The following is a 22,099-nucleotide window of genomic DNA, read 5'->3' as shown; positions in this document are numbered from 1 at the left end:
TGATAGTCCTAGTGGGTATTGATTCTTGGTATTTCTACTAAAACTTTGAAACTTGTTAATTCTTTTGGTGCAAAATAAGGTTTCGTTTGTAATTGGTTAAGATTTATACAGGTAGTGAGTGCCTCACCTAGTCTCTCAAGTTATATTTCAAATTTACAATTAGATTATTATATATGGTATGTAAAGTTGAGCAGTTTAGTAATCTAGTTTTTGCTATTCTGTATTTCAACTAATTTAAGAAGTTTTAAGAAATGGAAACTCTCTATGTAACTATTACGGTTTTTTTCCACAGTAAAAATGAAATATGCAGAAAATGTTCCCCACAACATGACAGAAAAGGAATTTTGGACACGTTTTTTTCAGTCCCATTATTTTCACAGGGACCGGCTGAATACAGGGTCAAAAGACCTCTTTGCAGAATGTGCCAAAATAGATGAAAAAGGTAACTGCTTATCCCTCACATGCTAAAATTTAATTTGCTGTTCTCTAGTCCTCTAGTTACAGTGCTGTTAATGACTTTTTTTATTTTTGAGAAAGGTAAGACTTGACCAACTTTTATTTCATTGATTTTGTAGGGTTAAAAACCATGGTTTCACTAGGAGTAAAAAACCCACTGCTTGACTTGACAGCTTTGGAAGATAAACCATTAGATGAGGTAAGCAGTACCAAAAGAATTTATGAGAGGGGTGCCTGGCTGGCTCAGTTGGTAGAGCATGCAACTCTTGATCTAGGGGTTGTGAATTTGAGCCCCACATTGGGCATAGAGCCTACTAAAAAACAAAAACAAATTTTAATTTTTTTTTAACTTTTGTTTATTTTTGAGAGATAGAGACAGAGCATGAATGAGGTAGGAGCAGAGAGAGAGGGAGACACAGAATCCAAGGCAGGCTCCGGGCTCTGAACTGTCAGCACAGAGCCCGATGTAGGGCTCGAACCCACGAACTGTGAGATCATGACCTGAGCCGAAGTCAGATGCTTAACTGGCTGAGCCGCCCAGGTGCCCCATAAATTTTAGTTAAAAAAAGAATTTATGAGAAAAAACAGTCTTCCTAGTTTCAACTAGTTTAAAAATTGCCTTCAGTGTAGATATTCCACTTCTGAGAATAAAATACACAAAGTACTGTTATTTGGAGTGATTTATCAGAAGTGCTTCTTAGTAGCACTGTTTGCTGTTAAAATTGCCTTGGAGAATTGAACTTATAGGCGTTGCTAAAACTTTTGTAACAGAATTTTAGTCGGTTGAGTGTTGGACTTCAGCTCAGGTCATGATCTCATGGTTTGTGGTTCCAAGCCCGCATCAGGCTGTGTTCTGGCAGCTCAGAGCCTGGAGCCTGCTTCAGATTCTGTGTCTCCCTCTCTCTCTCTGCCTCTCCCCCATTTGTACACACACTCTCTCTCTCAAAATTAAATAAACTTAAAAAAAAATAAAAAAATAAAAAATAAAAGAATTTTCTAGCTTCCACATAGCAATTCTCTAGGTAATAATGTGAAGGCTTAACATGTATTTGTGAGTCCAGCTTTATGCTCTAGCTGACATTAATCTAAAGAAATGTGGATAAATATTAGTAGATGAAGAAAAGATAACAAGCATTTTTCCATAGCCCACTATTTGGCAGACCTTGAACACACTCATGACCCTTACCCTATGCTAGCTCCAATATGTTTCAACAACTAGACCATCAAGTGTGAGCTACCTACCCCTGCATCGTGTCTCCAGACTTACAGATTTATCCAGTTATGGAGAGAGATATGATCCCTTCTGATTAGGGCAAATTCCATTCCTGTTTGTATCTTCTAGGGTAGGAACTGCCTTCCTCAGTTATTCTCTTCACACTTATATTTTCATTTTCTTACCTTTCTTTTGGTTTCTCTTCTGCTGGCCATATACACATGCTTATACCTTCCTATCTTGTTTTTCTTAACTTTTTCCTTTATTTTCATGTATGTACTCTCCAAGTGAGGAAACTAATGTTAAAATTTTGACCTACAGTCTAGATTATAAATTAACAGAAAATAACCCTTGGTGCCCAGATAAGTCATTTCCTTAATGAAATTTAGTTTTCTTGGTAATTCTCCACATTCAGGCACTTCCTTGCTGAATTTCAACACATTAAAATATGACCCTCTGAAGTCATCCGGAAAAAAATGAAGCTTTATATGGGGAAAAGATTTTAGTGCTTCCCCCTGCCCTCAAGCCCGGTTTTCTTATAAAATGAGGTTAATAGTACTGATCTTAGTAGGGAGTAGGAAAGTTGAGATGTTGTTTAAGGGTATCAACTTGCCACTAGTAGATAAATAAATTTTAGATATCTAATGCACAGCGGAGTCAACAGTGCTGTGTTATAAACTTCAGAGTTGCTGCATCTTAATTGCCCTTACCTCGAAACAAAAAATGATAAGTATGTGACATGATAGAGATGTTAGTTAGCTGTAGGGTATCATGTTGGAGCACGTAAGTATCAAATCAACACATTTATACCTTTAACTTCTAAAATGTTACATGTCAATTATATATCTGGAAAAAATGCAAAACAAAAAAAGTGCGGACTTTATGGGATTGCTACAAGAGTTAAAAGAGTGTGGTACACAGTGAGTACTCAACAAATAATAGGTGTTACTATAATTTCTGTTTTTAGTGCTATACAATATTTGATTGTATGGATATATAAACATATATATAACCAAACCCCTTAATAGAGACCTTGGTTGATTCACTTTTTCCTTTGGTGCCTTTTTCTTTCATCCTCTAGGTGTTATAACTGTCCTAGGTATGGCCTTGGGCCACCTTCTCAATACATTCTCTTCATTCCATTGCTTTGAATACTAATATGATGATGATGAATATGAAATGATGAATCCCAGGTAGCTGTGGTCTCTCTAACCCCAGAACTCCCAAAATCATACATCTGCCTGTTTACTTGATATCTTCACTTAGATATTTCAGACATCTCAGCATAGCATGTCCAAACTGGAACCTTTTATTCCTCATATATCTGTTTCTTTCTGAGTCTTTCCCATCTCAGTAAAAAACAAAACAAAACATTGCCATAGACACAGTTGCTCAAGCCAAAACCTGGGAGTCTCCTTGATTCCTTCCCTTCCTTCACCTCCAAAACTCAGTTCATCAGTAAGTCCTCTACAAAACATCTCTGATTTGTCTACATCTGTCCATCTGTACCCTTACACCCTCACTATTAGGCTACCACCATTTTTGTCTTGATTGCTTGCGTTAGCCTCCTAATTGGTATTCTTATTTCCACTGTTTTTCCCTATAATTTATTCTCCCCTAGCAGTAAGAGTTATAAATCAGATCATAATAGTTTCCTATGTAAAACTTTTTGATGGATTCTCATTGAAATTAAAATAAAAATCAAAACTCCTACAAGGCTCTTCTTGACTTGGACTCTGTCTGCTTCTACCTCACTTTGGGCCACACCTTCTTTCAGGTCTGTTCCAGGCTTTTTCTACCTCAGGGTCTTTGCACTTACTGTTTCTCCTCCCTGCTCTTCCACCTAACTAGCTTCTACTCATCTTTTAGACATCTGTTCAAATGCTACTTCTTCAAGAAAGACCTTCCCTAACCTTTCTATCTAAAGTAGCTCCTCCTCTCCATCTAGTCACTGTATCATGCCACCCCTCTTTATTTTTTTTCATACCATCAGTCATTTTCAAAAGTGATCTTTTTATCTTGTCAGAGGGTGACTCTTCTTGTTGTATTGGCTTGTCACCCATACATGGCATGTATTAGGCACTCAGTAATTATTTGATAAATGAATGAATGGTATATGAGTCTTTTTGTAATTTTTCTTTTACATCTTTAGTCTTATGTCTTACCAATCCCTGGCCCACCCTTCATTCCAAGTGTACTGCAATACAGAAAAAAACTCATAATATGTATTCTGTTGCTTCTGTACCTTTGTTTAAGCAGATTTTTCTCCCTAAAATATCATTGTCTCTATGTCTGGCTTGCAAGCACTTATTCAACTTATGGTGCTTCTTGAAGCTTTTTTGAATCTACCTCTGCTCTCCTCCAGTGGGATTGGCTACTTCTTCTATTACAGCACATCATACAAGTTTTAACTACGTGTACACTTACAGCCCAGCATCCCACTAACTACTATACTGGCTCCTTTGGCACAAGATCTTATTAAGTTTCTGTCTATAGGGCCTAGCACATAGCATAAACTCAATACATGTTTGAAAATATCTGTTTCTCCAGTATCTCATTTTACATAGCTTAGACTTGCTTACACTAATACTAGCAAAGTTATAAAGCCAGAATTTAAAAACATATCTATCTGACTCCAAAGTCCATGCTTTTTTTTCCCCTACCATATTCTATTACTTCATTTAATATTTTGCTAGCTATATCTAAAACTGGTCTTTAAAAAAATGCATCTTTCGAGGCACCTGGCTGACTCGGTAGAGCATGCAACTCTTGATCTAAAGGATGTGAACAACTTTGAGCCCCACATTGGGTGTAGAGATTACTTTTAAAAATAAAATCTTAAAAACAAATGCATGGTTTAAGGTTAAGATTATTTTTGTGAAGCCAGAAGGAATATGTTGTATTTTTAATCTGTAACTTATTTTTAAATGTTTACCTGTAAAAATTAAGTAATTCTCAGAATTAATGAAGTCCCATCATCCAATTTTTTCAGCTAGCATATCTCTCATAATGGGTAAGAAAACTAGAATTTTATTTTGAATTTTAATCCTCTAAATTATGTCTCCTAGGGCTATGGCATTTCTTCTGTGCCATCTGCTTCTAATTCCAAATCCATAAAGGAGAATAGTAATGCTGCCATCATCAAGAGGTTTAACCATCACAGTGCCATGGTCCTGGCAGCAGGTCTCAGGAAACAGTTAAGTATACATGCAAAGGTTCAATAACTGGACTTTTCAAGATAGCCAGATGGAGTTGTATTGTTGCTCTGCTTGTGATTTTTAACATTTTTCCCACTTTGTTTTAAGAGAAGCACAAAATGAACAAAATGGTGAGCCCAGCAGCATTGATGGAAATTCTGGAGATGCAGATTGCTTCCAACCAGCAGTCAAAAGGGTATGAGTAAAAAGTGTGGAACGTTTAGAACTCAGGTTTCTCCAGAAACCTTGTATAACTTACTAGTACTTTATGTTGATCCTTGATTATTTAAAATGACTCAGTTCTTCTGGTCGAGACATTAGGTGTTTGGCATAAGTTATAGAACACTTAAAAGAACACTTTCTTGGTTTTAACTTGCCAGCCACCTTTCCATGAACTCCTGTCTATTCACTGTTTTTATTGGCTTTCTTCTCTTTTTTTCCTTCACATCTACACATACAGTTTGTGTTGTGGGCAAGAGTGTCAACAAAGGCAATATGACAAGAATAAAAACTAAAGGTCTGTGTATATGATTTTAGAAGATAGGGTTTGGGCCTTATATTAACCCTAGCATTTCAGAGCTAGAAATGTGTTCTCATTAGATATTGAAGAAATCATTTAGGGCTATGAGAGAATAAGGACACAATTGTCTACTTCCATATTTCTTCTTTCTTTGCAACTTTGCCAAGCTACTCTTTCAGTTTTTTAAAGTTCCTTCCCAATTACAAAAAATGAATATGATAAAGTTTTCTTAGAGGGCAATCAGGCAATATATATTAAAATTTTAAAGGTTTATTGCCCTGTCTATTTTGGGACAGCATTTCATTTTGGACACTTATTTAAAAAGGTAAAGATGTGCAAATATTTAGATATAAATATTCATTACAGTACTATAATAGAGAAAATAGCAAATATCCTAATAATATCTGTGGTGTGTCCAAACAATGTAGATCGATGCAGCCATGAATAACTTGAAAAGGATTCATGACCTACTGAATTGAAAGGAGTTCACATTTACCATAACAGTAGTGTAGTTCATAAAAAATTAAAGACACCAATTTTTTTAATTGTTTATTTTGAGAGAGAGAGTACGTACATGCATGAGAGAGGGACAGAGAGAGAGAGAGAGAGAGAGAGAGAGAGAGAGAATCCCAAGCAGGCTCCATGCTTTCAGTGCAGAGCCAAATGTAGGGCTTGATCTCACGAACCATGAGATCATGATCTGACCCAGAATCAAGAGTCAGAGGCTCAACTGACTGAGCCACCCAGGCACCCAAGAAACCATTTTTGAGTTGCCTAAAATACTAAAGGGTGGGAAACAAAAATGAATTTAACAGTTCTTATTCTCAGCGTTCAGTGTCTATAGGGAAGACGAAATCAAAAGAACAATTTCAAAATAAGGTATAGTAATTGTGGGGTGCCTGGGTGGCTCAGTTGGTCGAGCGTCTGACTCTTGACTTTGATTCAGGTCATGATCGCCCGTTGTGTGAATTCAAGCCCTGCATCGGGCTCTGTGCTGACACTGTGGAGTATGCTTAGGATTTGTCTCCCTCTCTCTCTGCCCGTCCCCCACTTGCTCTGTATGTCTCTCAAAATAAATAAAAGTAAATGTGAAAAAAAAAAGTATAGTAGTGTTATTTACAATAGGAACCAGAATAAAAATTAATGAATTAAATAAGAAGTTCACAGATCAGACTGTGTGACACAATTTCATATGTAAAAAAAACTTTAAGAACTTTTTAAAAAGGACCTCAGAAATATACGCTAAGGGCTTATCTTTCCATAAAGGGATTATGGGTGATTTTTAACTTGAGTTCATGTTTCAGTAACTTAATATGTTTTTACAGGCATATACACTTTTAAAATTAACAAACCCAAGAAAATATTTTTTTTTCTTAAGTTTTTAACTATTTTTTTAAATGTTTATTTATTTTTGAGAGAGAGAGCATGAGCGGGGCAGGAGTGAGAGAGAAGGAGACACAAAATCTGCAGCAGGCTCCAGGCTCTGAGCTGTCAACAGAGCCCTACATAGGGCTTGAACCCATGAACTGCAAGATCATGACCTGAAGTTGAATGCTTAACCGACTGAGCCACCTTGGCACCCCAAGTTTTTATTTAAATTCCTGTTAGTTAACATACAATGTAATACTAGTTTTAGGTGTACAATTTAGTGATTCAGCACTTACGTACAATGCTTGGTGATCATCACTTGGTGTACTCCTTTAAAAAATACTTATTGAAGCCATAAATAATCGACTAAGAAAAGTGAAAGGAAAATTAAAGTTACAGGGGAGGTTGGGTGGCTCAGTCAGTTGACTGAACTCAGTTGAGTGACCATTAATTTCGGCTCGGGTCACATAGTCTCACGATTAGTGAGATCAAGCCCTCATTAGGCTCCACACTAACTGTGTGGAAGTCTGCTTAGGATTCTCTCGCTCTCACTCTCCCCCTCACATGCATGCATGCGCTCTCTCTCCAAATAAGTAAATAAACGTTAATAAAATAAAAAATGAAATGGAAGTTATAGAGAGGAGTTTAAGGAGAAATACAGGAAGTGACACTCTTTGCAATACTGTGCACTAAGTACATTTGATTCTTGGTAATTAAAGAGTTGTCAAAAGTCATAGTTTGTTACATTTTCACAATATTCAATATTACTCTTCTTTCAAATCAGTAGTTTGAAATAGTCTGCTCTATGTTCTGCAAAAGGGTCTTAAAGAATGAGCGATTCAGAAGTAGTGATAGACAAAGTCCTTACTTTATAGATTTTTCATTTAGGTATGTGAGTCAGGATGCCTAACGAGGCCTTAGCAGAGGTTTAGGATTTGGGTTGTTATGGGAGGTTAGGGAGGGACATGACTTAGGCAACAGCAGGGGTAGAAATGAGCTTGACATACATGGAAAGTAATGAAGATATTGGTATGCCTTGAATTTAGCTGAAGGGTATAGAGTTGAGAAAGTAGTAAAAAATGGGGCTGATGAATGTGTTACTTTGAATATTCTACCGTCAGGTCTGTTCCTAAACTACAAGAGGACTATTCAGACTGTCAAAATAGGGACACTTTAAAATACTAAGTTTCAAATCCTTTTTGAGAGTTACTTAATAACCTAAAGGTTTTGATCCTAGTCCTGGTAGCTACAGGTGAGGGTTGACCAGAAGGTTTCATTGTTAAAGGGGCACCTGGGTGGCTCAGTCAGTTGCGTGTCCGACTTCAGCTCAGGTCACAATCTCACAGTTTGTGAGTTCAAGCCCCGTGTTGGGCTCTGTGCTGACAGCTCAGAGCCTGGAGCCTGCTTTGGTCTCTGTGTCTCCCTCTCTCTCTGCCCCTACTCCGCTCACAGTCTGTCCCTCTCTGTCTCTCAAAAATGAATAAACGTTAAGAAAATAAAACTAAAAAAGAAAGGTTTCATTGCTGTGTAAAGGCTGAAATGTTGTAGAATTATTTTCACAAATGTCCATGTAGATTGCTTTCTTGTGTCTTATAAAGTAGGCTGTAGAAGTTTAGCAGTTTGTTACTAGTACAGGAGGAAGATGAGCAAAACAAAGTAAAGAGTACAGAAGTAAACCCAAATACATGGAAGAATTAAATATATATATGATAAACATGATATTTCAGGATTAATGGGACAAGACAGATTATTCTACAAATGAGTGTTAAGAGGACTGACTAATAATTTAGTAAAAAGAAGCTCAGATTCCCTGCCTTACTTCTTATTCCAAAATAAATTCTAAGTGGATCAAAGATTTAAGCAGAAAATTAATCCACAGAAGAATAAGCAAAAAAGGGATAGTTAAAACCAAAAAACGCCCAATTGGAAGAAAACGTATTTACAACACTTCTAATAAATTAGTCTTTTGGCCGCCTGGGTGGCTCAATCAGTTAAGTGTCCGACTCTTGACCTCCGCTCAGGTCTTGATCTCAGGGTCGTGAATTCAAGCACTGAATTGGGCTCTGTGCTGGGTGTGAAGTCTACTTAGGAAAAAAAAAATAGTCTTATGTGGTGGAAAAATAGTAAAAGATACCATTTTCATCTGCCAGACTATTAAAAATTAAAGGTTCAGTAATAATATGGTCAGAGTGTAGGAAAACAGGTATTCTGTAAATGGTTGGTAAGAAAATGAGTTCAACCAATTGTAGAGCAGTTATCTCTAGGAACTGAAGCTCATGGTGGGAAGACTTCATATTTTACTCTCTGTAGAGTTGTACTTTTTCAATCATGTTCATTACTCTAGTAAGGAAAAGTTTCCATATAAAGTGCTGTGTTAATAATTATAGGCGAAGTTACAAGAGTCCATTGAATATGAAGACTTGGGAAAAAATAATTCCATAAAAACAATTGCACTAAACCTCAAGAAGTCAGATAGGTAAGTTTGGTCAATATTAAATTAACCTGAGACACAATAGTTTTATAACACAAGTCACTGCAGAGTATATTCTGCAAGTATAGCACTCCAGTTTTAAATCACTTTACCATAAAAATATATTATCTTTTTCTTTGAGAATTTACTTTGTGCATTTCAGAAAAGGATGCTAAATGATCAAAGCCAAGATAAAAATGTGTTCTCTGTACTGTTTGCTTACTGCCCATATAGGAATTAAGTTACTTTATTGAAATCTATTTAGCTTATATTATTTTTTGCTTTGGGGATAATGTTATATTGAGACTGCTAAAATATTTGAAGGACAAATGTTACGTGCCTTTATTCTGTGTTATGAGTCATTTCTTTCTTCCTTGCTAATCTTCAGGTATTATCATGGTCCAACTCCAATCCAGTCACTACAGTATGCAACAAGTCAGGACATTATTAATTCTTTTCAAAGTATTAGGCAAGAAATGGAAGCTTATACACCCAAATTAACTCAGGTAGGTGACTTGTACTGTTTGAAAACCAAAGTTCCCTTAGTTATTTCCTCAGTTTATGAGGACAAACACATTGAATTATATAAACTGTTTTAATTGCGTTTAAAGACATATTGCCACTAAATAAACTGAAAAAAAGAGGTAGGAAGAAAAAGGTATTTGGCATATTCAAGAAGCATCTGAAGTTAAGGTGGTAATGAAAAATAAGATAATGAGTTTTGTGCCAATTTTTTCCCTTCCGTATACATAGTGTTGCTGGGGAAATTTCCCAGATTTCCAGAAAACTTGTGGATATCACTGTCTAAATATTTTGCATGACCTTAAACTAGAGTATATAAAATAGATCTTATTATCTAGTCTTTATTTTTCCCTGCTCTTATTCATACTTACATGGATCAGCAAGTTCTGTCCATTCTTCATTATTTCTTGACTCCTATCACCTTGGTTTAAGCAAACCTGAGTAGTTTTCCACAATGCCACTACAAGTTCTCTTTCTAAAAACAAATTTATCACCCTGTAGCTTAAATCCTTTACTGGCCCCTTTTGTTGCTATAGTTATTGTCTGAATGCCTTATCTGGTGTGCCAGAATCTTTACATCTGGCCCGAACCCACATCTCCAGCTGCATTTCCACCATTCCTTTCCACACACAACCAAGAATCCTCTCTCCAGCCTAACACACAAAACTGCCCAAACAAAGTCATAGAAACAAAGTCATACTTTCTCTCTTAGCCTGTTTCCTGACCCTGAGGACCTAATCATAATTATTCAAAACTGAACTCAAATTACATTGTCTCTGTAAAGCAATCCTCAGCATGCCCAGTAACAAGTTTTGGAGGTGGGGGGGGGGGGGGGGGTGGGGGGCTGGGGCACATCTTTTGTCTATTTTTGTAAACTCTGAATCAGAGTTTACATCTGTCTTGTAGTGCTTACCACATATTGGAACTTATTTTTTTTACTTACAGAAAGTTGCAAAAAAATGTTTTCTGGCTGTTTTGAGATAGAAACTCAAATATTTCAGTGTGTATTTCCTAAAACAAGACATTCTCATAAATAACACAGTACAATTACAGAAACGATAAGTTAACATTGATAAAGAATTTTTTTTTTTAATGTTTGTTTATTTTTGAGAGAGTGCAAGCAGGTTAGGGGCATAGAGAGAGGGAGACAGAGGATCCAAAGCAGGCTCCATGCTGAGAGCAGAGAGCCTGACATGGGGTTCAAACTCCCAAGTCACAAGATGATGCCCTGAGCTGAAGTGAGACGCTTAACCGACTCAGCCACCCACGTGCCCCTAACATTGATAAAGTATTATTATCCAGCCTATAAGTCTTAACAAAAATTTCACCAGTTGTACTACCAGTGTCCCTTGGAGCAAAAGAAAACTTTTTTTTTCTTGGTCCAGCATCCAAGTCAAGTTCATTGAGTTGCATTTAGTTCTCATGTTTTTTAGTCTCTTTTAAAATGGTATCATTTTAAAAATAAATAAATAAATAAATAAAATAAGGTGAAATGGTATCGTTTTTCAATCTCTTTTTGTTTTTCATGATCTTGATATTTGAATAAAAGCCAGTTTTTGTAAAATACCTTCACTTTGAGTTTCTCTAATGTTTCCTCATGACTGGATTCACATTAAGCATTTTGGGCAAGAATACCATAGAAATGATGTGTCATCCTCAGTGTATCGTATCAGGAGGCACATACTTAATTTGTCCTAACTTTTGATCACTTGGGTAGGGTAGTATCTATCTGGTTTTTCCACCAAAAAGTTAATATTTTTCCCTCTGTAATGAGTATCTTGAGAGATATTTTAAGACCATATAAATATTCTATTTCCTATCAAACTTTTACCCACTAGTTTTTTAGAATCCGTTGATGATTCTTACAAAACACTTACTTCTGTGGTGGTGGTGGTGAAGTGGTGATTTTCTGATTCCATCATCCCTTCTACATTTGTCAGTTGACACTTTGCTAAGACAAAGAGCTTCCCTTTCCTTCTGTGTTTATTTATAACAGAATGGACTCATGGGTTTTTACATTATTTTGTGGGTTATGAACTGTTGCTGTCTTTTTGTTAAACTAAAGTATAATTTACATAGTTAAATGTACCTTTTTTGTCTCTTCTGCAAATTTTAATAAACACAGTTGTGTAACCACTGACACAATTAAAAAAAAAAAATTTGTCACCCCCAAAAATGTACCCGTGCCTCTTTGCAATCAGACCCTTCCCACACCCTTCACACTGGCTCCTATATCTTTCTGACAATGTCCTCATCAATTTTTGAGCACCTCCTTTTGAGTACCTTACTTTATGGAACGATGAGATAGATGTTCCAGGTTCATCTTATGCTTGCCCTGCCCCAGCCACAGAATCTTTTTTAAGGTTGGGTACACTTAGAAACCCAAGATCTGGGTGTGGTGTACTGGTTGCTGTTGGGGTGTCATTTGCTACTGGTTTATCGTCCCCTCCCTCCGCGAACAGAGCTAGGAAATACATATATGTTCATATATGTACACATAACAATTGTGGGATAATTTGACTCCTTTTTTTCATCTGTAGTGTAACCCAGCATCTGGCCCTTGGGCCTAAGTAGATCCTCCTAACTTTTTCAAGCTGTGGTCAATCCTAGATACTTAAATTCTTCCCCATACTCACCCTGCATGCCAAAAATGATTTCATATCTGAGACACATGAATTGAGTCAGGAAGGCCCAAGAAATCAATTGTCTGGGTGTATATACCTGAGTACGGCCTGTGGCTAGTCCGCCAGCTCAGCAATCACAGAAGCTTCTAGTTCCAAAGCATTATAAAATTTCTGACAAAAGTAGATAGGAATAACATGAACTCCCATGTCCCCTTAACTTGTGGTGGTCATATCCTGTACTCTTACACCAAGTTGAAATTTTGTTTTCACCCAGTCCATATATCATGGATTTCTACTTAATAAAAACTCCATTGAAAAGCCTTAGAGAGGGTAACCCTGCACTTGAGCTATTCAACAAATGACTTGTTCCTCTATAACCACAGTGCCTGGCACTTGTTAGGCACTCACTGAATAGATATGTGAATTATTTTCCTGTTGATACTGATACAGTGGGGAGTGTGTTTTTGCCCCTTTTGGTTAAGTATTCACTTCCTTGGAAAACTACAAATGATATATTTCTGCTCTGTTGACTTTTCTCTTTCTTCCCCCTAGCTGCCAGTAAGTATACATGTTAACATGTTGTTTTAGTTGTTTTCTTAAGCTCAGTTTTAGCTTCAGTTGTAGAGCTCACAAGTTGAGTTGGTACTTAAGAAGGGCCAAAGTGTGACTTTTGGGGTCTAAAGATGTGCCAGGCATTACTGGAAGATTGGTAGTTATTCTGTTTCTATGCACACTGTGTTTCTGGCCTCACACAAAGTAGTTCACTCTAGTTGCTGTAGATTATGTGTTTATGCCGGAGTAAAGATGCACTGACCATTTTGCTGTAAAACTGAAATGTTAGGTAAGAAAGATGACAGGAAGAGGAAATCACTTTCTGTGTCTTCGCTTCTTGCAGGTTCTCTCAAGTAGTGCTGCCAGCAGTACTATCACAACACTGTCACCTGGAGGAGCACTTATGCAGGGAGGGACACAGCAAGCCATAAACCGTATGTGCTGGGCTTTCTGTTGCTGCCCCTTTACTTAAATGAGCTCTAAAGAGCAGCTTGAGAGGAATGCTGAAGTTACATTGGTTTTTGTTTGGAGCTTTCTGAAATTTTTGTTTTTGTGCATATAGATCCTGAGATCTATTTAGACAAGAGCTTAGGTTTCGTAATTGTCTTAATAGTACAAAGAGTGGTGCATTGCTAGTCTCCCTATAGCATACCAAAAGCCTTCTTTTTTACTTTACACCTCTTAGAATAAAGGGAAATCTGAAAATTGCTCCAAAATCCAAGGGAATTTAAACTCTGGGATCTGTTAGCCACAAAATCGGGAACTTATCTCAGAATAGCACATCCTGGTTTGGCATTGGCCGAGAACACACGTTCAGATTTATTCTATGAGTGGTCGTTCTTTCAGAAGCTATACATATGTAAAAATAACCTTTATCCTATAGACCTCTTGTTTCTTCTACAGAGATGGTGCCAAATGATATTCAGTCTGAGTTGAAACACCTGTATGTGGCTGTTGGGGAACTTCTACGGCACTTCTGGTCCTGCTTTCCCGTTAATACACCATTCCTAGAAGAAAAGGTCAGAATTAATTCCAAACACAGCCAGCTCAGTGGTGGTGTGACTTAGCGAGATACTGTTTTGAAATTTGAAAATTGTATTGTTTACCATGTGCTAGACACTGGGATAAGCACTTGCATACGTTAATTTAAGCCTTCAGCATCCTGATGGAGGTAGGTATTAAAACCCATTTTATAGATGAAGAAATTTGAGATACAGGCCAGTTCTATAACTTATGATTGTACGTCTTAAAACTTGTGTCTACCTCTAAGCCACTGGGAGTAATTGAAGAACACAGATCCAAAACACATCACATCAGTAAAATTATTTATTTGGTATATTTTTTAGAGGTAATTAAATTCAAACTTATATTGACAACAAATATAGCACTAGCTGTTTAACACTAAAACCCTTTTAATCAATTAAAGGACAGTTGATACGTGGGAAAATATTTACAGCTTTAATAGTAATAGCTTAACTATGTAGATTACTCTTATAAACATTTCTTAAGAGAACGGTAAATACCCCATTAAAAATAATAGGCAAGAGACTTTTAACAGGCCCCTCACTAAAGAATGCGGGTGGTTCAGGAAACCTAAGAGGAAATTTTCGTACTCACTAGTATTCAAATAAGTTCATCTTTTTTTTTTTTTTTTTTTTTTTTTTTTTAATGTTTTATTTTTTATTTTTGAGACAGAGAGAGTCAGAGCATGAATGGGGGAGGGGCAGAGAGAGAGGGAGACACAGAATCGGAAGCAGGCTCCAGGCTCTGAGCCATCAGCCCAGAGCCTGACGCGGGGCTCGAACTCACGAACCGTGAGATCGTGACCTGAGCTGAAGTCGGACGCTCAACCGACCGAGCCACCCAGGCGCCCCAAATAAGTTCATCTTTAACGCTACAGCAAAAGAGCATTTTTTTATCAATTATTTATTTTTATTTTTTTTATTTTTTTTTTATCAATGATTTTTAAAAGAAAAAATTTTAAGTGATCAGTGATGGCTGAGTTGCTAAGAGTTCTTTCTTTTATTATTCATACTACCTTTTAAAAAAAAAGTTTGATCCAGAAATTCAACACTCAGAAATTTAACCTAAGGAAGTAATTAAGAATATTTATAAATATTTAGCAGTAGAGATGTTCCTCTACCACTGTCTCCAAAAGATGTGGAACTGGCCTAACTCTTGGCCAGAAGGGGCTTGGTTAAAGAAGCATTTGGTATGCCCGTACACTGAATACAATGCATCCATTTTAAACAGTGACTTAGATGAGTATTTAATGATTGAAAGATGTTCACGTTAAACCAAGTGAAATTTTAAAACAGTATAATAAATGCATTTATACACATATACAAAAAAATATCGAGAGGGATATGAATTATGAACCAAAGTGTTAATTATCTCTGAGGGGTGGTAGATACTGCTTCTCTGCCTGAAGCCAATTAATGTATTAAAAAAAAAAAAGTAACCTTCCTATGTATCTTTTTCTCTTGCTTCTTAAAGGTTCTTTGAGATTTCTCTGTATTTTATTAATTTCTCTCATCTTTTTTTAGGTAGTGAAAATGAAAAGTAATTTGGAACGATTTCAAGTTACAAAGCTCTGCCCATTCCAAGAAAAAATTCGGAGACAGTATTTAAGCACAAACGTAAGGCAACAATCTGATTGGCCTGATTCTCATTCTCTGTGTAGCAAAATGATGAAATTAACTTTGTTTTCATGTAAATGAGTAGATACATTGGCTCTTATTTTTTTCTGTTACTCATTATTTTTTTTAAGTTTATTTTATTTTTTTAGCAATCTCTACACCCATCATAGGGCTCAAACTCACGACCCCAAGATCAAGACCCAACTGAGCCAGCCAAGCACCTCTCACAGGACTGTTTTTTAATTGTAAAATGCATCATATATTCAGAAGAGTGTATAAAATACATACACTTTTTAAAACAATGAAACGAGGGGCGCCTGGGTGGCGCAGTCGGTTAAGCGTCCGACTTCAGCCAGGTCACGATCTCACGGTCCATGAGTTCGAGCCCCGCGTCAGGCTCTGGGCTGATGGCTCAGAGCCTGGAGCCTGTTTCTGATTCTGTGTCTCCCTCTCTCTCTGCCCCTCCCCCGTTCATGCTATGTCTCTCTCTGTCCCAAAAATAAATAAAAAACGTTGAAAAAAAAATTTAAAAAAAAAAAAATAAATAAAATAAAATAAAACAATGAAACGAGTATCTACCAACAAATCATAAGAAATGGAACAAAACCGGTACCCATAGGTATTCCCTGTCCAGTTGCCTATCCCTCCTTCGCACTCTTTCAAGACTACAACTAATCAGGAATTTATCATAATCATCTCCATGGTTTTTGTTTGTTTTTCTCTTTTTTAAGTAAACTGCCCCCAGCATGGGGCTCAAACTCAACAACCCCAAGGTCGAGCTGCCTGTTCTACCCACTGAGCCAGCCAAGTGCTCCAATCATCTCCGTGTTTTGCTTTATAGATTTACAACCCGTGTGTATGTTCCTAAAAAAATAATTATTTAGAAAACCTGACTAGCAAACACAAACCCAACCCTGCAAAGAAAGGCAGACTTGCTACTCTGTAACAGTAAACTGTACAGTTGCTGCCTTATGGTCTGCCTTCGCCTTCCCTGATGGCTTACAGCAGGGCAGGGCTGTGGGTGAGGTAGTGAGTGCAGAGCGTCACTTGGTGCCCAGGTTTTTTAACATTTTTTTGAATGCAAGGCTACAACAACCACACGAGATGGTTTTTCATTTGTTATGCAGTCCTCTCTGAGATGACTGGGCAAGAAGAGTATATACAAATTCAGGATTTAGTATTTGAGTAAGTAGCATAATCAAAAGAGGAGTTTTATCATTGAAAGCTGAAAAATTCATCAGTAAGGTTTTTAGTAAGTATTTATTCCCTAATGTCCTCAGTGATTTTTCTCAAAATATAACGGTAGTACTTACAATCAGAAAAGAAACTTGGAGTATCTTCCCAACAGCAGAGCAAGAGTGACACATAGGTTTCAGTTCATGTGTTTTCTTGATTGTAACTGCCTGGAGCACTATGGTAAAAAGGATTCTGAGGCCACGTGCAGGCATTAACTTGGAGAATACTGCAGGTTTGTTTCCACACCACTGAAGTAAAGTGAGTCAAATGAATTTTTCTGTTTCCTAGTGCATGTAGAAGTTAGGTTACACTGTAGTGCAGTCTGTTAAATGTGCAACAGCATTGCATGTAAAAAAAAAAAAAAAACATTGTGCATACCTTAATAAGAAAATACTTTATTGCTAAAATTGCCATCCACCTTACCTCTCTGTTGGTGGCTGCTGACTGATCAGGTGGTGGTTGCTGAAGGTTGGGGTGGCCGTGGAAATTTCTTGAAATAAGACAACAGTAGGGGTGCCTGGGTGGTTCAGTTGGTTGAGTGTCTGACTTCGGCTCAGGACATGATCTTACGGTTCGTGAGTTCGAGTCCTGACAGCTCATAGCCTGGAGCCTGCTTCAGATTCTGTGTCTCCCTCTCTCTATGCCCCTCCCCTGCTTGTACTCTGTCTTTCTCTTTCAAAATAAACATTTAAAAAAATAACAAGACAACAGTGAAGTTTGCCACAGCAATTGACACTTCTTTTGCAAATGATTTCTGGGTAACATGCCACGCTATTTGACAGCATTTCACCTACAGTAGAACTTCTTTCAAAATTCAGAGTCAGCCCTCCCAAACCCTGCTTGCTCCTTTATCAACTAAGTTTATGTAATATTGTAAATCCTCTGTTGTCACTTCTACAGTCTTCACTGCATCCTCAACCAGGAGTAGATTCCATCTCAAAAAACTACTTTCTTTGTTCAGCCCTAAGAAGCAACTCCTGGGGTGCCTGGGTGGCTCAGTCGGTTAAGCATCCGAACTTCAACTCGGGTCATGATCTCGCAGTTCGTGAGTTTGAGGCCTGTGTCGGGCCCTGTGCTGACAGCTCAGAGCCTGGAGCCTGCTTCGGATTCTGTGTCTCCCTCTCTCTCTGCCCCTCCCCCACTTGCTCGCTCTCTCTCTCTCTCTCTCTCTCTGTCTCTCAAAAATAAACATTAAAAAAAAAAAGAAGCCACTCCTCATCTGTTCAGGTTTTGTCATGAGATGGCAGCAGTTCAGTCATGTCCTCAGACTCCACTTTTATTTCTAGTTCTCTTGCTTTTTCCACCAGCTTGCAGTTACTTCCTCCACTGAAGTCTTGAACCATTCAGAGTTATCCATGAGGGTTGGAATCAGCTTCTTCCAAATTCCTGTTAATATTGATACTTTGACCTCTTTCCATGAGTCACAAATATTCTTAATTTTTTTTTAATGTTTGTTTATTTTTGAGAGGGGGGAGGAGGAGTAGAGAAAGAGGGAGACACAGAATACGAAGCAGGCTCCAGGCTCTGAGCTGTCAGTACAGAGCCCGAAGTGGGGCTCAAAATCACAAACCGCAAGATTATGACCTGAGCTGAAGTCGGACACTTAACTGAGCCACCTGGGCGTCCTGAGTCACAAATATTCTTTTTTTTTTTTTTTTTTAATTTTTTTAAAATTATTATTTTTGAGAGAGACAGAGACAGAATGCCAGTGGGTTAAGGGCAGAGAGAGAGGGAGACACAGAAGCAGAAGCAGGCTCCAGGCTCTGAGCTGTCAGCACAGAGCCTGACGTGGGGCTTGAACTCATGAGCTGTGAGATCATGACCTGAGACGAAGTCGGACACTCAACCGACTGAGCCACCCAGGTGCCCCCTGAGTCACAAATATTCTTAATGGTATCTAGAATGGTGAATCCTTTCCAGAAGGTGTTTAGTTTACTTTGCCCAGATCCATCAGAGGAATCACTGTCTATGGCAGTTATAGCCTAAGGAATTGTATTTCTTAAATAATAAGACTTAAAAGTCAAAATTACTCCTTGACTCATGGGTTACAGAATGAATGTTGGGTTAGCAGGCATAAAAACAATGTTCATCATGTCTCCATCAGAGCTCTTGGGTAGCCAGGTGCATTGTCAATGACCAGTAATATTTTGAAAGGAATCTTTTTCTGAGATCTCAACAGTGACCGTAAATATTCACTAAACCGTGTTATAAATAGATGTGCTGTCATCTAGGCTTTGTTGTTCCATTCATAGAGCACAGGCAGAGGGGATACAGCATAATTTTTAAGGGCCCAAGGATAATCAGAATGTTAAATGAGCATTGGCTAAAACTTAAAGTCACCAACTGCATCAGTTCCTGGTAAGAGAATCAGCCTGTTCTTTGGAGTTTTGAAACCAAGTATTGACTTCTCCTCTCTAACTATGAAAGTCCTAGATGGCCTCTTCCAATAGAAGGCTGTTTTGTCTGTGTTGAAAATCTGTTGTTTGGGGCGCCTGGGTGGCGCAGTCGGTTAAGCGTCCGACTTCAGCCAGGTCACGATCTCGCGGTCCGTGAGTTCGAGCCCCGCATCAGGCTCTGGGCTGATGGCTCGGAGCCTGGAGCCTGTTTCCGATTCTGTGTCTCCCTCTCTCTCTGCCCCTCCCCCATTCATGCTCTGTCTCTCTCTGTCCCAAAAATAAATAAAAAACGTTGGAAAAAAAAAAGAAAAGAAAAGAAAATCTGTTGTTTAATGTAGCTACCTTCATTAATTATCTTAGCCAGGTCTTCTGGATAACGCACTACAGTTTCTACATCAGCACTTGCTGCTTCACCTTGTACTTTTTTGTCTGTTACAGAGTTGTCTTCTTTCCTTAAACCTCAGGAACCAGCTTCTGCTGCTTCAGACTTCTCTTCTGCAGCTTCCTCACCTCTCTCAGCCTTGAACAGAGTTAGGGCATTGCTCTGGATTAGGCTTTGGCTAAAGGGCATGTTGTGGCTGGTTGGAGTTTTTATCCAGACCACTAAAACTTTCTCCATATCAGCTATAAGACTGTATTGCTTTCTTTTCATTTCATGTGTTCACTGGAATAACACTTAATTTTTTTCAAGAACTTTTCTTTTGCATTCACAGCTTGGCTAACTGGCACAGGAGTCTTTGCTTTCAGCCCGTCTCAGCTTTCAACACACCTTCCTCACTAAGCTTAATCATTTCTAGCTTCTGATTTAAAGTGAGAAACATGTGACTCTTCCTTTCAGTTGAATATGTAGAGGCTACTGTAGGATTATTCATTGGCCTGATTTCAATATTGTTGTGTTCCAGGGAATAAGGAGTCTTGAGGAAAGGGAGAGAGGGGAATGGCTGGTCAGTGGAGCAGTCAGAATACACACAACATTTATTAAGTTCACCATCTTACAGGCATGGTTCGTGGTGCCCAAAAACAATTGCAAAAACATCAAAGTCACACTAGTCACAGATTAGGGTAACAACATAATAATAATGAAAAAGTTTGAAATATTGCAAGAATTACCAAAATGTGACCTGACACAGAGACAGAAAGTGAGCAAATGCTGTTGGTAAAACGGTGCTGAGAGACTTGCTTGATGCAGTGTTGCCACAAACTTTCAGTTTGTTGGAGAGAGAATAAAAAAAAACATTCCTGAGAAGCATAATAAAACTTCGCACAGTAAAACAAGATATACCTGTACAGTCTTACAGGAGGGCTTGCCATTCATCTCTTCTAATTGGCACTATGGAACCACTATGCCCATCCAGTAAAGTAAATTATTTTTATATACTTTCCAGGCAGGTTCAACTTTCATGTTGTCCTTTAGCTGCTTAATGGCAGGGCAGACACTACAACCCAGATAGAGCAGGTGAATTTCCAGCCTCTCCCACCATCTCTTCCCTTTTATACAAAATGGGTCTGGTAATACCTTCACAGAGGGCTTGCCCTTTGCCTCATTGGGGTAATAGAAATGAGCATAGAAACTACACTGAAGTATGTGCCAGATCTGGATCAGAAGCATTAACTTCCCCAGCCTTTGCCCAGTTATTGCTGAAGTTTCTTGCTGTGTTTTTCAGTTGGTAAGTCACATAGAGGAGATGCTCCAGACAGCCTACAACAAGCTCCACAAGTGGCAGTCACGGCGTCTGATGAAGAAAACGTGAAGTGTCTGTGACTCTCACAGGTTTTGTGAGAGTAAGAGAACTGTGACCTGCAGTGACTCTGGAAACCTGGCCTGAGACATGCCGATGATCACACAGCAGTGACAAACATCTGCACCATGCCAACTCTCGGAGCTGATGCTGTTGTACTTGCACATTGTGAACTGAAAGGAAAGGAACTGTGACTAAACTCGAAGCTGGGGAGGTAAATTAAGGCAGAACCAAAATGAGCTAAGTTGCAAATATATATATATACATATATATATATATTTTAAAGAGACACTGTTTACTGCAGTTACTCAGGAACTGCTTTTGATTCACATTAAGCTGCTTTCAGAAATTTAAAAAAAAAAAAAAACTTTTTAAAAGGGTGCATTGATAAAATCTGAGGTGTTTTTTTTTTCTTTGTAAATTTTTTTCTTAAGTTTATGGCACAGGGTACACCTTAAGTATTTCTCCTCCATCCTCCACTTGGATCCTCAAGTTGTACTGAATTCTAGTCGTACCTGACATCAGCAAGTTAAAGAGAGTACTTTAAAGCAGGAGACTGTTGCTCAACCATCAGGAAACAGTTGTAGTCAGAAGACATCATATTGGTCCTGTGTTTCCTACGGAAATAAGAAACAATAAATGTTGCACTGAATGTTTGTGGTTTGGAGTCCCTAAATGATTAAGAGGGAACATATTTGCAGAAAGTTGCGTGGGATTTTTTATGCAGATTTTTGTCAGAAGACAATGGCGCTGCATGTTTTTCTTTGAGTGCAAATGTACATTGCTAAGATTTTTTTTTAAGATGGCATGTGCTTTGAAAAGAGGAAATTGCATTTTTAAGAGTTTAAAAATCTTATGAGTGAGAAATATAAGAAATCTTACTTATTTTCACCTCTTTAGAAAAAAATAAAAGATGTTTCTCATATCTCCTTTTCTCGAGTATCTGTTACTGTCCTTGGCGAATCGATAATCATTGCATAGTGACTGAAAAGCCTAAATGGCAAAAGAAAAAAAAAAAGTTTCATTCTTGTTTCTGGAATCATGCCATATTTTGTTCCTAATAGGATCAACTCACTGTTTATCTAGATTTTAGATGTCTTGTATTAAAAATTACAGAAAAAAGTAAAACTTTTTTATAGATACTCCTTTAACTATTAAGACATCTTA

At 37.8% G+C, this 22,099-nt stretch overlaps 1 protein-coding gene across 1 annotated transcript in view; it reads left to right on the top strand.

The window, feature by feature from the left end:
* GTF2H1 (general transcription factor IIH subunit 1) overlaps positions 1 to 21,857 on the top strand; it is a 37,465-nt gene extending 15,608 nt beyond the window's left edge. Inside the window, exons 6-15 of the mRNA XM_060606165.3 lie at positions 293 to 442; positions 576 to 655; positions 4,738 to 4,865; positions 4,975 to 5,062; positions 9,142 to 9,230; positions 9,613 to 9,730; positions 13,266 to 13,356; positions 13,826 to 13,941; positions 15,469 to 15,561; positions 20,858 to 21,857. Coding sequence (XP_060462148.1) covers positions 293 to 442; positions 576 to 655; positions 4,738 to 4,865; positions 4,975 to 5,062; positions 9,142 to 9,230; positions 9,613 to 9,730; positions 13,266 to 13,356; positions 13,826 to 13,941; positions 15,469 to 15,561; positions 20,858 to 20,944 — 1,040 coding nt within the window. The 3' untranslated portion in view covers positions 20,945 to 21,857. The remainder of the gene's footprint in view (positions 1 to 292; positions 443 to 575; positions 656 to 4,737; positions 4,866 to 4,974; positions 5,063 to 9,141; positions 9,231 to 9,612; positions 9,731 to 13,265; positions 13,357 to 13,825; positions 13,942 to 15,468; positions 15,562 to 20,857) is intronic.
* Positions 21,858 to 22,099: the final 242 nt, after the last annotated feature.

Source organism: Panthera onca, chromosome D1 (assembly GCF_046562875.1).
Source record: "Panthera onca isolate mPanOnc1 chromosome D1, mPanOnc1 haplotype 2, whole genome shotgun sequence".
NCBI lineage: Eukaryota > Metazoa > Chordata > Mammalia > Carnivora > Felidae > Panthera > Panthera onca.
The sequence above is the reverse complement of the archived record's forward strand: the minus strand, read 5'-3'. Positions and strand labels throughout refer to the sequence as shown.